This window comes from Bombina bombina, chromosome 3 (genome assembly GCF_027579735.1).
Source record: "Bombina bombina isolate aBomBom1 chromosome 3, aBomBom1.pri, whole genome shotgun sequence".
Taxonomy (NCBI): domain Eukaryota; kingdom Metazoa; phylum Chordata; class Amphibia; order Anura; family Bombinatoridae; genus Bombina; species Bombina bombina.
Window position 1 is genome coordinate 362,769,552 of NC_069501.1, and position 17,270 is coordinate 362,786,821.

The following is a 17,270-nucleotide window of genomic DNA, read 5'->3' on the forward strand; positions in this document are numbered from 1 at the left end:
GAATTCCAGGAGTAAAGGCTCATGGACGCTCACCACCTTATGAAAGAAAAAGTAAATTTATGCTTATCTGATAAATTAATTTCTTCTATGGTACGACGAGTCCACAGATTCATCCTTTACTTGTGGGATATTATCCTCCTGCTAACAGGAAGTGGCAAAGAGCACCACAGCAGAGCTGTCTATATAGCTCCTCCCTTAGCTCCACCCCCCCAGTCATTCGACCGAAGGTACAGGAAGAAAAAGGAGAAACTAAAAGGTACAGTGGTGACTGAAGTTTAAAATCAAAAAATATAATCTGTCTTAAAATGACAGGGCGGGCCGTGGACTCGTCGTACCATAGAAGAAATTAATTAATCAGGTAAGCATAAATTTACTTTTCTTCTATAAGATACGACGAGTCCACGGATTCATCCTTTACTTGTGAGATACAATACCAAAGCTACAGGACACGGATGAACGGGAGGGACAAGACAGATGGCTAAACAGAAGGCACCACTGCTTGAAGAACTTTTCTCCCAAAAATAGCCTCCGAAGAAGCAAAAGTATCAAATTTGTAAAATTTGGAAAAGTTATGAAGCGAAGACCAAGTCGCAGCCTTACAAATCTGTTCAACAGAAGCATCATTTTTAAAAGCCCATGTGGAAGCCACCGCTCTAGTAGAGTGAGCTGTAATTCTTTCAGGAGGCTGCTGTCCAGCAGTCTCATATGCCAAACGGATGATGCTTTTCAGCCAAAAAGAAAGAGGTAGCCGTAGCTTTTTGACCTCTACGTTTTCCAGAATAGACAACAAACAAAGAAGATGTTTGACGGAAATCTTTGGTCGCTTGCAAGTAAACCTTCAAAGCACAAACCACGTCCAAGTTGTGCAACAGACGCTCCTTCTTAGAGGAAGGATTAGGACACAGAGAAGGAACAACAATTTCCTGATTAATATTCTTATGAGTAACAACCTTAGGAAGGAATACAGGTTTGGTACGCAAAACCACCTTATCAGCATGGAAAACAAGATAAGGTGAGTCGCATTGCAATGCAGATAGTTCAGAAACTCTTCGAGCCGAAGAGATAGCAACTAAAAACAGAACTTTCCAAGATAGAAACTTAATATCTATGGAATGCATAGGTTCAAACGGAACCCCTTGAAGAACTTTAAGAACTAAATTCAAACTCCATGGCGGAGCAACAGGTTTAAACACAGGCTTGATTCTAACTAAAGCCTGACAGAACGACTGAACGTCTGGAACATCTGCCAGACGCTTGTGCAGTAAAATTGATAAAGCAGATATCTGTCCCTTTAAGGAACTAGCTGATAGCCCCTTCTCCAATCCTTCTTGGAGAAAGGACAAAATCCTAATCTTACACCATGAGTAGCCTTTGGATTCGCACCAATAAAGATATTTACGCCATATCTTATGATAAATTTTCCTAGTGACAGGCTTTTGAGCCTGAATCAAGGTATCTATGACCGACTCAGAGAATCCCCGCTTTGATAAAATCAAGTGTTCAATCTCCAGGCAGTCAGCCGCAGAGAAACTAGATTTGGATGCTGGAACGGACCTTGAATCAAAAGGTCCTGTCTCAGTGGCAGAGTCCATGGTGGAAGAGATGACATGTCCACCAGGTCTGCATACCAAGTCCTGCGTGGCCACGCAGGTGCTATCAAAATCACTGAAGCTCTCTCCTGTTTGATTCTGGCAATCAAACGAGGAAGGAGAGGAAATGGTGGAAACACATAAGCCAGGTTGAACGACCAGGATACTGATAGAGCATCTATCAGTACTGCCCGAGGATCCCTTGATCTGGACCCGTAACAAGGAAGTTTGGCGTTCTGACGTGACGCCATCAGATCCAATTCTGGTGTGCCCCATTGCTGAATCAATTGTGCAAACACCTCTGGATGGAGTTCCCACTCCCCTGGATGAAAAGTCTGACGACTTAGAAAATCCACTTCCCAGTTCTCCACCCCTGGGATATAGGTTGCTGATAGATGGCAAGAGTGAGTCTCTGCACATCAAATTATTTTGGTAACCTCTATCATCGCTAGAGAACTCTCTGTTCCCCCCTGATGATTGATATATGCTACAGGCCGAAGCCAGCTGAGGCCATACCTGAAGTGCGTTGAATATCGCTCTCAGTTCTAGAATATTTATCGGGAGGAGAGCCTCCTCCTGAGTCCACAAACCCTGCTTAAAGAAAATAAAAACTAACATTTTATCATCTCTTTCACTTTACCCTTCCTAGTACTTAGAGTAGGCAAAGAGAATGACTGGGTGGTGGAGCTAAGGGAGGAGCTATATAGACAGCTCTGCTGTGGTGCTCTATGCCACTTCCTGTTAGCAGGAGGATAATATCCTACAAGTAAAGGATGAATCCGTGGACTCGTCGTACCTTATAGAAGAAAACAAAACTAAGAATGTGTGCCATAGTTTGTGTGGCCCCCGGAAAATAAATAAAAATGTGTGCTTTGGGTGAATAAAACTTGAGAACCCTCTAAAGGGGAAAACATGTAACCTTACCTAAATCCACTGTGCCACTGAACATTTTTAGGAAGTATATTTATGTGTTGGATCATAAATGTATATTAGGAAGTTGGCTATCCCTGAAACAGATTATTATATCCCAGCTTCATGAGTATCTGAGTTAAATCAGTGTGGATGAATATTATCACTAAAACTAGTCCTAAAGCCCGTTCACACGGGCCATTTTTTGCAGTACAGCGGTCCCACCCCTTGTGCTCTCCCCCTCTCTTTTGCTCTCTCTCTTTCTCTCCCCCCCTCTCTTTTGCGCTCTCTCTCCCCCTCTCTTTTGCGCTCTCTCTCTCCCCCCTCTCTTTTGCGCTCTCTCCCCCCCTTCTCTTTTGTGCTCTCTCCCCCCCTTCTCTTTTGTGCTCTCTCCCCCCTCTTTTTTGTGCTCTCTCCCCCCCTCTCTTTTGCGCTCTCTCTCCCCCCTCTCTTTTGTGCTCTCTCTCCCCCCTCTCTTTTGTGCTCTCCTCCCCTCTCTTTTGTGCTCTCCCCCCTCTCTCTTTTGTGCTCTCCCCCCCTCTTTTGTGCTCTCCCCCCCTCTTTTGTGCTCTCCCCCCCCCTCCCCTCTTTTGTGCTCTCTCTCCTCCCCCCTCTCTTTTGTGCTCTCTCTCCTCCCCCCTCTCTTTTGTGCTCTCTCTCTCTCCCTCCCTCTCTTTTGTGCTCTCTCTCTCCCTCCCCTCTATCTTGCGTGAGCGACCGCGCCAGGCCCCTTTACGCCCGGCCACGCCCCTTTCATGGCCCTTTGCGCCCGGCCACGCCCCTTCATGTCCGGCCACGCCCACTTCTGCCGCAGATCAGGTAGGGACTCAAAGGCCAGGTGTGTTTGTCCTCGTGCTGTCTCTACTGCGCATGACAGCTTCGGACAAACACACTTGGCCTTTTACATAATAGGATTAGTCATCAGAAGTGACACAAATATTACGTAACATACTCCACAAAACAATGTGGTGAGAGCAAAACCATAACTATGACAATTAATGTTAATGAGCCAAAAAAAAATGGGCTTGCACCATCAGATTTATATACAGAGGCATTTAGCACATTATGTACATAGATGTGGAAGAGCACGGTGTAGGGTCTGTCCACATCTTAGACAAGGTTGCAATTTTTCATCATATGTCACAGGTGAAAATTTCACCACACAGGGCTGTGTTAATTGTTCCACAACATACGTCATTTATATAAATGAATGTTCACAACATTTAACACAATATGTTGGGCTCACCACTAGGGATGTTAGAACAATAATCCGAGATCCCTTGGGATATATAAGCAATGATGTAACTTGTTCATCTCTGTCTCAACATTTCATAGAGAAACACATTAAAAATGTGGAAACATTTAAATGAAATGCAATCTAAGCTGTACATGTATTATGTAGAGGTGGAAGTAAACTCTGTATCCTGGGAAAGACAGAAAGTGTATTGGATACATTAGATGAAAACCTTAGTACCAGGGGGTTTCAATTCACAAATTTATATTAATTATTGGAAATAGGTTTTCAAACCTGAATGGAATAGGATTTGTATCATTGTCTTTCAGTTTTTTTGAGATCACTTCAAATTTAACTTCTAATTTATACTCTCTGTGTAGGAAATTCTAGTATGTTAATCTCATGATCTATTATTATGTACCTAGAATTATATTATGGTTAAATGAAATTAACACTATCAGTACAGCTGTTAACAGCAGTACAGTGTATACCGTGTCTGTTCACCCTTATATTTATACTCTAGTCTAGCAGTAAAATGTCTATGTATTTTATACATATGTTTTTAATCGTTAGGGGTGGAGACTTGCCCCATAAAAACAGGCCCCTAAGACAGGGGAAGTAGGTCTATGATTACGGCCAAAACTTGTTTTTCTCACCTTGATTCACGCTGGGTTCCTATTTTAAAATGTACCTAATAAAGAGTCATTTTTTTAACCTACTATTGGATGCTTGATCCTCTTACTATGTTTTGTTCAATCTAGAACATTGTAAGTTTAAAATAATTGGAGCAATATGACTTTAAAACAATGGAAGCATTACTCATCAGAACCTCTTAACTGTATTCTAAAAGCCTACAACTAATAGAAGTGTTAATGCATTTGTTAAATGAGCCTCTTATGTAAACATAATGCAAATAAATAGTTACATCTGAATAGGGCTTACATTTGGCATCTACATTCTATTACCAAATAATGGTTGGACCTACGAGACAGCATAAACAATTTTAAACATTTGGGTTTTTTCCGCCTCAACTTCAATCAGCACTTACGTATAGTGATCTATTTCTCTGTGAGCTTAAAAAAATCGTTTGGAATGGTCTATGCAAAAAAGTCATGAAACTGTTAAATACATTAATACTAAAAAAAAAAAAAAAAAAAGATAAATCCAAGGAAAAGTGCAGAGACATTATAATGAATACAATGTAATGTGCATACAATTTTGCAGAGAAGTCATGGAGCCTGATGTATTGAAACTAAATGCACTCAGAAAAAATAAAAAAAAAGCAAATTGTTATTTTTTAATATATTCAATCAACTCAAATAATGTGTTATATTTTTTTTTTTCAGTCACTGGCTTTAACTGCAGAAGAAAAACAAAAACATTTGTTCAACTACATAATGAATTTGAAAGTTCAATTTTAAGGACTTTATTATTATTTTTTTTACCTTTAACCAAGGATGATTTAACGCTTCATAGACTGTTATCCTTTCAGCAGGGTCTAGCATAAGCATGCGGCGCACCAAGTCTTTGGCACTTTCAGATATATGGCTCCATTGTCTAGGATTCATCTAAACAGAGAAAAATAATACATAAATTAAAAATGGCTACAAAGATGTGACCTGTACATTATCATGTAATAAACTACTCACACTTATTAATTTAATCAGGTGAAATTAAATTAAAAAAAATGAAAAGTCAAAACAATGATTGCTAGGTCTCATCTAATAGGAAATGGTTTTCCTCACATAACACAAAAACATAAATTATGCTTACCTGATAATTTCATTTCCTTCTGTATGAGGAGAGTCCAAGGCATCATTCCTTACTGTTGGGAAATATTGAACCTGGCCACCAAGAGGAGGAAGACACCCCAGCCAAAGGCTTAAATACCTCCCCCCCCCCACTTCCCTCATATCCCAGTCATTCTGCCAAGGGAACAAGGAACAGTAGAAGAAATATCAGGGTATAAATCGTGCCATAAGAGAAAAACAAATTTTGATCTGCCCATCAGAGAATATGGGCGGGGCCGTGGACTCACCTCATACAGAAGGAAATTAAATTATCAGGTAAGCATAATTTATGTTTTGCTTCTTAATATGAGGAGAGTCCACAGCATAATTTCTTACTGTTGGGAAAACTATACACAAGCTCAAGAGGACACTGAATTATAACGGGAGGGGTAAAAGAAATGCGGACATTAATCTGAGGGCACCACAGCCTGTAAAACCTTTCTCCCAAAAGCTGCTTCATCCGAAGCAAAAGTTTGTAAGGAGGATCAGATAGCTGCCTTACAAATCTGATCCATAGAGGCCTCGTTTTTAAAGGACTAAGAGGAAGCCACCGCTCTAGTGGAATGAGCCGTAACCCTCTGAGGAGGTTTAAGTCCCACTGACTCGTAAGCTAAGCGTTTAACACTCCTCAACCAAAAAGATAAGGAAGTCGAAGAAGCCTTCAGACCCTTACGCTTCCCAGAATAGATAACAAACAGGGAAGAAGTTTGCCTAAAATCCTTAGAAGCTTGAAGATAAAACTTCAAAACACGAACCACATCCAGATTATGAAGTAGGCGTTCCTTCGAAGGAGGAGGATTAGGACAGAAGGAAGGAACCACAATCTCCTGATTGATGTTACGATCAGACACCACCTTAGGTAGAAAACCTGAGCGGGTTTTGAAGGACAGCCTTATCAGTGTGGAACACCAGATAAGGAGGCTCACATTGCAAGGCAGCCATTTCAGAAAATCTGTGTGCTGATGCAATAGCCAAAAGAAAAAGAACCTTCCATGACAACAATTTGATGTCAACTGAATGCATAAGCTCACACAGAGCCCGTTGTAAAAACTTAACAAGATTCAAACTCCAAGGTGGAGCGTTAGATCTGATCCTAATCAGAGGCTTAACGAAAGACTGCACGTCAGGGAGCTCTGCAAGCTTCTTGTGCAGTAAAACAGAACGGCCTGAAATCTGTCCCCTCAGAGAACTGGCAGAAGGGCCCTTCTCCAGACCCTCCTGGAGAAAGGAAAGAATCCTGGCAGCCTTAACCTTATGCCAGACTAAACCATGCTCTTCACACCAGAATAAGTAAGCTCTCCACACCTTGTGATAGATGCGGCGAGTAACAGGCTTACGAGCCTGAATGAGAGTGTCAATAACCCTCACAGAGAACCTCTCTTGGCTAAGACTAAGCGTTCAATCTCCATGCAGTCAGCCTCAGAGAATCTAGATTTTGATGAACAAAAGGACCCTGTTCAAGCAGATCCCTGCAACAGGGCAACTTCTACGGAGGGGCTGAGGACATCCCCACCAGGTCCACAAACTACATCCTTTGCGGCCACGATGGAGCAATCGGTATCACTGATGCCTTCTCCTGATTGATGCGGGCCACTACACAGGGAAGAAGTGGTAAAGGTGAAAAAATGTAAATTAAATTGAACCTCCAAGGCCTGCTAATGCATCTATTAGCTCTGCCTGAGGATCCCTGGACCGCGACCCCTATCTGGGTAGCTTGGAATTGAGCCAGGACGCCATGAGATTTATCTCCCCGGCGTCCACGACCTGTTGCAAATCTCCACAAACACCTCGGGATGGAGAGACCATTCCCCCGAATTAAAGGATTGTCTGCTAGAGGAAATGGATTGCTGACACTACAGAAACCGAAATACTTCCCTCATTGCTAGGGAGCTCCTCATTCCCCCCTGATTGTTGATGTAAGCCACTGAGGTTATGATGTCTGATTGGAATCTGAAACTGGGATGAACCCAGAAGAGGCCAAGCCTTCAGAGCATTGAAGATCGCTCGAAGTTCTAAGATGTTGATCGTGAGGAGAGATTACTCTAGAGTCCACAGGCTCTGTACCTTCCTGGCACCCCAAACCAAACAGCTCCCCATCCTGATAGACTTGCGTCCGTAGTCACAATCCCCCAGGATGGTCTCAAGAAGGATGAGGACAGGTGATCTGGACAGAGCCACCAGGAGAGCGATCCTCTCGACCGGTTGTCCAGAGAAATCTGATGAGACAGATCCAAATGATCGCCATTCCACTGTCTCAGTATGCACAGCTGAAGTGGTCTGAGATGGAATCTGGCAAAGGGAATGATGTCCATGCTGTACACCATGAGAACAATCGCCTCTATACACCGAGCCACAGAAGGCCTTAAGGAGGTTTGGAGGGCAAGACAAGTGGAAGTTAGCTTGTGAAGTCTCTGGTCTGTAAGGAATATCCTCATAGATATGGAGTCTATTAAAGTACCCAGGAATTCCACCCTGGTACTGGGAATAAGAGAACTATTTTCTAAGTTTATCTTCCACCCATGAGATCGAAAAAGAAAAAGAGGAGATCTCGAATGGTCTTCTGCCAGACAGGATGGAGCTTGAATCAGAATATCGTCCAAGTATGGCGCTACTGCTATAACTCTGGATCTGGCCACTGAAAGCAGAGCCCCTAGAACCTTTGTAAAAACTCTTGGAGCAGTAGCTAGACCAAACGGAAGTGCAATAAACTGGAAGTGCTGGTCCAGGAACGCAAACCTTAGGAACTTGAAGTGTTCCTTGTGTATTGGAACAATTTTGTTTAAGCACATTAGGTCCAGAATCGTGCGGAAAGTTCCCTCCTCCTTTGGGACCACAAAAAGGTACCGGAAAAATGACTCCTAGGTAGGAGAGATTCCTTACACACCCCAGAAAGGCCTCTCTCTTCTCTGGCCTTGAAGACAGGATTGAGAGGACGAATCTGCCCCTGGTTGGATGAGACTTGAAACCTATATTGTATCCCTGAGCGATGACCTCAAGGACCCACGGGTCTTGCACGTCCCCAAACCAAGCTTTTGAAAAGAGCGACAGTCTGCCCCCTACAAGATCCAGAGCCGGATCGGGGACCGCCCCTTCATTCTGACGATCTCGGCAGGCTTCTTGCTCTGCTTGGATTTATTCCAGGACTGAGCTGGCTTCCAAATCCCCTTGGATTGCGCTGGCTTTGCGGAGGGCTGCTGACGGGATTTATCTGAACGAAAAGAATGAAAGTTAGGACCTTGTCCTTCAGGCTTCTTCTAATCCTGAGGTAAAAAGGCACCTTTGCCTCCAGTTACTGTGGATATAATAGAGTCCAGGACAGGACCAAATAGAATCTTTCCCTTAAATGGGAGGGAAAGAAGTCTTGACTTAAAAGTCATGTCCACAGAACAGGACTTCAGCCATAGTGCCCTATGGGCTTGAACAGAAAAACCTGAAGCCTTGGCATTCAAGCGAATAATTTGCATATTTGCATCACACATAAAAGAATTAGCCACTCTTAAGGCCTTAATTCTTTCCTGGATCACGTTGAGGGGACCCACCACCTCGATCAACTCAGATAAGGAGTCGTTCCAGTAGGTTGCCGCTCCAGCAACCACAGCAACAGCCGCTGCCGGTTGAAACATCCTTCTTAACAAAGTTTCTATCTTCTTACCCATGGGCTCAAGCGGGATAGTAGTGCATTTAGAAAGTGTGGAGATAGCGCCATTAACCTTGGGGATGGAACCCCACAACTCCAATTGAGAGTTTGGGACCGGGAACAATTTTTTAAAGGAAGAAGGGGAAAATCAAGAACCAATTCTTTCCCATTCATTCTTAATAATGTTTGCCATCTTTATGGTAACCGGGAAAGTTTGTGGTACAACCCTGTCCTCGTAGACCTTATCTAATTTAGGAACCAAAGGTTCCTCAGGCAATTTGGGCTCTGGAATCTCTAACATAGCCAAAACTTCCTTCAGCAGAAAGCGTAAATGCTCAATTTCAAATCTAAAGTCTGGTTCCCCTGCAGTTGGAGGCTTAGAGGCAGCAGATTCTGATCCAGAAAGAGCACCCATTTGAAGTATCAGAGGCACCTTCATCATCGGATAATCTTGTATCAGATAAATCCATTAATCTAGTAGATGACCCCTGGGAAGGATAGCAATATTTGACCTTTCTTTCATGTAATTGGCAAGAGTCCATGAGCTAGTGATGTATGGGATATACAATCCTACCAGGAAGGGCAAAGTTTCCCAAACCTCAAAATGCCTATAAATACACCCCTCACCACACCCACAATTCAGTTTTACAAACTTTGCCTCCTATGGAAGTGGTGAAGTAAGTTTGTGCTTGATTTTCTTCTGTGATATGCGCTTCTCAGCATTTTGAAGCCCGATTCCCCTCAGAGTACAGTGAATGTCAGAGGGATGTGAAGGGAGTATCACCTATTGAATACTATGGTTTTCCTCGCAGGAAATCTTTTCATAGGTTCTCTGTTATCGGTTGTAGAGATTCATCTCCTACCTCCCTTTTCAGATCGACAATATGCTCTCATATTCCATTACCTCTACTGATAAATGTTTCAGTATTGGTTTGGCTATCTGCTATATGTGGATGGGTGTCTTTCGGTAAGTATGTTTTCATTACTTAAGACACTCTCAACTATGGTTTGGCACTTTATGTATTAATGTAAAGTTCTAAATATATGTATTGTACTTATATTTGCCATGAGTCAGGTTTATGTATATTTTCTTTTGCAGACTATCAGTTTCAAAATTGGGGAAAATGGGGTATTGCGGGATGCATATCTTCATATTCCGATTCATCCAGACTACTATCATTCTTGGTGCAATAATTTTTTGTCGCAAAGGTACGTTCGTTGACGCAAGCTCGCCATTTCCGGTGTCTTAGTTGACGCCAGGTTCCTTGCACAAAGTTGCGTCTGTCATGACACAAGTTGCGTCATTTCCGGATGTTATTAGCGCCAAAAAATTTCATTTTGCATTGCGCGTCATACTTGCCGCCAAATAATTTAATTAAACCCCACTTCCTATATGCCTCTTGCATTTCTTTTCCCATTCCTGAAACTGTCATATAAGGAAATTGATATTTTTGCTTTATATGTTGTTTTTTTCTATTACAGTTGCAAGATGTCTCAACCTGATCCTGTTTCAGAAACCACTGTTGGATTCCTACTGCCTGATAACAGTTCTACCAAAGATAAGTGTATCTGTTGTAAATTAGTTGAGATTATATCTCAAGCGGTAGTATGTAACAGTTGTCATGATAAACTTTTACATGCAGAGAATTTATCCATCAGTACTAGTACAATGCCTGTTGTTCCTTCAACATCTAATGTACATGATATCCCTGTGAATATAAAAGATTTTATTGCTGATGCGATTCAGAAGGCTTTGTCTGTTATTCCGCCTTCTAATAAACGTAAAAGGTCTTTTAAAACTTCTCATAAAGTTGATGAAATTTCAAATGACCGACAACATACTGATTTATCTTCCTCTAAAGAGGATCTATCTGATTCAGAAGATCCTACCTTAGAGATTGACACAAATCTACTTATCTCTTTAAGATGGAGTATATTCGTTCCTTGTTAAAAGAGGTTTTGATTACTTTGGATATGGTGGAAACTAGTCCTCTTGATATTAAAACTAGTAAACGTTTAAATTCTGTTTATAAACCTCCTGTGGTTACTCCAAATGTTTTTCCAGTTCCTGATGCAATTTCTGATATGATTTCAAAAGGAATGGAATAGGCCTGATACTTCTTTTATTCCTTCTGCTAGGTTTAAAAAGTTGTATCCCTTGCCAGCAATTAGATTGGAATTTTGGGAAAAAATACCCAAAGTTGATGGGGCTCTCTCTACTCTTGCCAAATGTACTACTATCCCTATGGAAGATAGTACTTCCTTTAAAGACCCTTTAGATAGGAAACTTGAATCGTATCTAAGGAAAGCTTATTTATATTCTGGCTATCTTCTCAGGCCTGCCATTTCTATGGCTGATGTTGCAGCTGCATCAACTTTTTGGTTAGAAAGTTTAGTGCAACAGGAAACAGATCCTGATTTGTCTAGCATTGTTCTCTTGCTTTAACATGCTAATCATTTTATCTGTGATGCTATTGTTGATATCATCAAAATTTATGTTAAATCTATGTCTTTAGCTATGTTAGCTAGAAGAGCTTTGTGGCTTAAATATTGGAATGCTGACATGGTATCTAAGTCTAGATTACTATCTCTTTCTTTCCCAGATAACAATTTATTTGGTTCTCAGTTCGATTCAATTATTTCAACTGTTACTGGGGGGAAGGGAGTTTTTATACCTCAGGATAAAAGACCTAAGGGTAAATCTAAGGTTTCTAATGGTTTTCGTTCTTTTCGACAGAATAAGGAACAGAAAGCCAATCCGTCCCTCAAAGAATCTGGTTCCAATTGGAAACCCTCTTCAAGTTGGAATAAATCCAAGCCTTTTAAGAAACCAAAGCCAGCCCCCAAGTCTGCATGAAGGTGCAGACCTCATTCCAGCTCAGCTGGTGCGGGGAAGATTAAAATTTTTCCAAGACATTTCGGCAGATACTGTCCTAAATCAATGGATTCAGAACATTGTCTCTCAAGGGTATCGAATAGGATTCAGAGTAAGACCTCCTGTGAGAAGATTTTTTTCTCACACGCATTCCAGCAAACCCAGTGAAGGCTCAGGCCTTTCTGAAGTGTGTTTCAGATCTAGAGCTTTCAGGGGTAATAATACCAGTTCCCTTTTAAGGAACAGTGTCTAGGGTTTATTCAAACCTATTCATTGTTCCAAAGAAAGAAAATTAATTCAGGCCAGATCTGGATCTGAAAATTTTGAACCGTTTTGTGAGAGTGCCATCTTTCAAAATAGTGACTATAAGGACTATTCTGCCTTTTGTTCAGCAAGGTCATTATATGTCCACGATAGACTTACAGGATGCATATCTTCATATTCCGATTCATCCAGACTACTATCGGTTTCTGAGATTCTCTTTTCTAGAGAAGCATTACCAATTTGTTGCTCTTCCATTTGGTCTAGCAACAGCGCAAATAATTTTTTCAAAAGTTCTCGGTGCCCTACTCTCTGTAATCAGAGAACAGGGTATTGCAATGGTTCCTTATTTGGACGATATCTTGGTACTAGCTCAGTCTTTACATTTTACCGAATCTCACACATATCAACTAGTGTTGTTTCTTCAAAAGACATGGTTGGATGATCAATTTACCAAAAAGTTCCTTGATTCCTCAGACAAGGGTCACTTTTTTAGGTTTCCAGATAGATTCAGTGTCCATGACTATCTCTAACGGACAAGAGACAAATAAAATTGGCTTCAGCTTGTCGGAACCTTCAGTCTCAATCGTTCCCTTCAGTGGCTATGTGCATGGAAGTTTTAGGTCTCATGACTGCAGCATCATCAGACGCGATCCCCTTTGCTCATTTTCATGCAGAAGCAATGGTGCAGGGGTTATACAAAGATATCACAATTAATATCCTTAAATCCCAATGTTCAACTTTCTCTGACTTGGTGGTTAGACCACCACCGTATAATTCAAGGGGCCTCTTTTGTTCGTCCAACCTAGACTGTAATCACAACAGATGCAAGTCTTTCAGGTTGGGGAGCTGTCTGGGGATCTCTGACAGCACAAAGGGTTTGAAAATCTCAAGAGGCAAGGTTACCAATCAATATTTTGGAACTCCATGCTATTTTCAGGGCTCTGCAGGTTTGGCCTCTGTTGAAGAGTGAACCATTCATTTGTTTTCAGACAGACAATGTCACAACTGTGTCATATGTCAATCATCAAGGCTGGACTCACAGTCCCCTAGCTATGAAAGAAGTATCTCGCATACTTGCTTGGGCGGAATCCAGCTCGCCTAATTTCTGCGGTACATATCCCTTGTATAGACAATTGGGAAGCGAGTTGTCTCAGCCATCAGACTTTACATCCGGGGGAGTGGTCTCTCCATCCAGATGTGTTTTTTCAGATTGTTCAGATGTGGGGTCTTCCAGAAATAGATCTTATGGCTTCTCATCTAAACAAGAAACTTCCCAGTTAACTATCCAGGTCCAGAGATCCTCAGGCGGAGTCGGTGGATGCGTTAGCAGTTCCTTGGTTTTACCAACCTGCTTATAATCTTTCCGCCTCTAGTTCTTCTTCCAAGAGTGATTTCCAAAATCATCATGGAACATTAGTTTGTGTTTCTGGTAGCTCCAGCATGGCCTCACAGGTTCTGGTATGCGGACCTTGTCCGGACGTCCAGTTGTCAACCTTGGCCACTTCCTTTAAGACCAGACCATCTGTCTCAAGGACAGTTTTTCCATCAGAATCTCAAATTGCTAAATTTGAAGGTATGGAAATTGAACGCTTAGTGCTTAGTCATAGAGGTTTCTCTGACTCAGTGATTGATACTATGTTACAAGCTCGTAAATCTGTTTCTAGGAAGATTTATTATCAGGTTTGGAAGACTTATATTTCATGGTGTTCTTCTCAAATTCTCCTGGCATTCTTTTAGAATTCCTAGAATTTTACAGTTTCTTCAGGATGGTTTGGATAAGGGTTTGTCTGCAAGTTCCTTGAAGGGACAAATCTCTGCTCTGCTTTATTTCACAGAAAGATTGCTAAGCTTCCTGATATTCACCGTTTTGTACAGGCTTTGGTTCATCTCAAGCCTGTCATTAAATCAATCTCTCCTCCTTGGAGTCTTAATCTGGTTTTGAAAGCTTTACAGGCTTCTCCTCTTGAGCCTATGCATTCTTTGGATATTAAACTACTTTCTTGGAAAGTGTTGTTCCCTTTGGCTATATCTTCTGCTAGAAGAGTTTGAATTATCTGCTCTTGTTAGTCACCTTTTCTGATTTTTCATCAAGATAAGGCAGTTTTGCTGACTTCATTTAACTTTTTACCTAAAGTTGTGAATTCTAACAACATTAATAGGGATATTATTGTCCCCTCTTTGTGTCCTATAACTAATAATTCTTTGGAAAGATCCTTACATTCTCTAGATGTTGTAAGAGCTTTGAAATATGTCGAAGCTACTAAAGATTTCAGAAAGACTTCTAGTCTATTTGTTGTCTTTTCTGGTTCTAGGAAAGGTCAGAAAGCTTCTGCCATTTCCTTGGCATCTTGGTTAAAGCTTTTGATTCAAAAAGCTTATTTGGAGTTGAGTCAGGCCCCGCCTCAGAGAATCACAGCTCATTCTACTAGATCAGTCCTCCACTTCGTGGGCTTTTAAGAATGAAGCTTCAGTTGATCAGATTTGCAAAGCAGCAACTTGTTCTTCTTTGCATACATTTACTAAATTCTACTGTTTTGATGTATTTGCCTCTTCGAAAGCAGTTTTTGGTAGAAAAGTTCTTCAGGCAGCTGTTTTAGTTTGATTCCTCTGCTTTTGTTTTAAGTTTTTTTCTTTCATTTATTAGAAAAACATACGGCTAGACTTAGAGTTTGGCGTTAGCTGTCAAAAGCAGCGTTAAGGGGTCCTAACGCTGCTTTTTACCGCCCGCTGGTATTTAGAGTCAGCCAGGAAAGGGTCTACCGCTCACTTCCTTTCCGCGACTCCAGGCTACCGCAGATCCCCTTACGTCAATTGCGTATCCTATCTTTTCTATGGGATTTGCCTAACGCTGGTATTTGGAGTCTTGGAAGAAGTGAGCGGTAGAGCCTCTACCGACAAGACTCCTACCGCCAAAAAAAGTCTGTAGTAAAGAGCTTTATGGGTTAATGCCGGAACATAAAGCTCCTAACTACTATGCTACAAAGTACACTAACACCCATAAACTACCTATGTACCCCTAAACCGAGCCACCCCCACATCGCCAACCCTCTAATAAAAATTTGTAACCCCTAATCTGCTGACCGGACACCGCCGCCACCTACATTATAGCTATGAACCCCTAATCTGCTGCCCCTAACATCGCCAACACCTATATTATATTTATTACCCCCTAATCTGCCCCCCCCCCAACGTCGCCGCTACCTTACCTACACTTATTAACCCCTAATCTGCCGGCCGGACTTCGCCGCCACTATAATAAATGTATTAACCCCTAAACCGCTGCACTGCCGCCTCGCAAACACTATAATAAATTTTATTCACCCCTAATCTGCCCTCCCTAACATCGCCGCCACCTACCTACAATTATTAACCCCTAATCTCCCACCCGCAACATCGCCGCTACTATAATAAAGTTATTAACCCCTAAACCGAAGTCTAACCCTAACCCTAACACCCCCCCTAACGTAAATATAATTTAAATTAAACGAAATAATATTCCTATAATTAAATAAATTATTCCTATTTAAAACTAAATACTTACCTATAAAATAAACCCTTATATAGCTACAATATAACTAATAATTACATTGTGGCTATTTTAGGATTTATATTTATTTTACAGGCAACTTTGTATTTATTTTAACTAGGTACAATAGCTATTAAATAGTTAATAACTATTTAATAGCTACCTAGTTAAAATAAGTACAAAATGACCTGTAAAATAAATCCTAACCTAAGTTACAAATACACCTAACACTACACTATCATTAAATTAATTAAATAAATTAACTACAATTAGCTAAACTAAAATACAATTAAACTATTCTATAATACAAAAAAAAAAAACTAAATTACAAAAAATAAAAAAAATTACAAGAAGTTTAAACTAATTACACCTAATCTAAGCCTCGTAATAAAATAAAAAATCCCCCCAAAATAAAAAAATTCCCTACCCTATTCTAAATTGCAAAAGTAATCAGCTCTTTTACCAGCCCTTAAAAGGGCTTTTTGCAGGGCATTGCCCCAAAGTAATCAGCTCTTTTACCTGTAAAAAAAATACAACCCCCCCCCAAAATTAAAACCCACCAGCCACATACTCCTACTCTAACCCACCCAAACCCCCCTTGAAAAAAACCTAACGCTAACCCCCTGAAGATCTCCCTACCTTGAGTCGTCTTCACCCAACAGGGCCGAAATCTTCATCCAAGGTGCGCAGAGGAGGTCCTTCATCCGGTCGAAGTCTTCATCCAGGCGGCGTCTTCAATCTTCATCCATCCGGAGCCGACGCGGAGCCATCTTCAAAGGAGCCGACGCTGAGCCATCCTCTTCGACAGACGACTGAACGACGAATGAAGGTTCCTTTAAGGGACATCATCCAAGATGGCGTCCTTTCAATTCTGATTGGCTGATAGGATTCTATCAGCCAATCAGAATTAAGGTAGGAAAAATCTGATTGGCTGATCCAATCAGCCAATCAGATTGAAGTTCAATCCGATTGGCTGATCCAATCAGCCAATCGTATTGACCTTGCATTCTATTGGCTGATTGGAACAGCCAATAGAATGCGAGCTCAATACGATTGGCTGATTGCATCAGCCAATCGGATTGAACTTCAATCTGATTGGCTGATTGGATCAGCCAATCAGATTTTTCCTACCTTAATTCTGATTGGCTGATAGAGTAGTATCAGCCAATCGGAATTGAAGGGACGCCATCTTGGATGACATCCCTTAAAGGAACCTTCAGTCGTCGGTTGAAGAGGATGGCTCCGCTCCGCTCTGGATGGATGAAGATTGAAGACGCCGCCTGGATGAAGACTTCTACCGGATGAAGGACCTCCTCTGCGCACCTTGGATGAAGATTTCGGCCCGGTTGGGTGAAGACGGCTCAAGGTAGGATGATCTTCAGGGGGTTAGCGTTAGGGTTTTTTTAAGGGGGGTTTGGGTGGGATAGAGTAGGGGTATGTGGGTGG

General features: G+C 41.5%; 1 protein-coding gene across 1 annotated transcript in view; it reads right to left on the reverse strand.

Annotated features, from left to right (window-relative positions):
* Nucleotides 1-17,270, reverse strand: part of CASK (calcium/calmodulin dependent serine protein kinase) — a gene marked incomplete in the record, with an annotated part of 883,427 nt that overhangs the window by 581,170 nt on the left and 284,987 nt on the right. Inside the window, 1 exon segment of the mRNA XM_053706489.1 lies at nt 5,178-5,300. Within this exon segment, the coding sequence (XP_053562464.1) occupies nt 5,178-5,300 (123 nt within the window).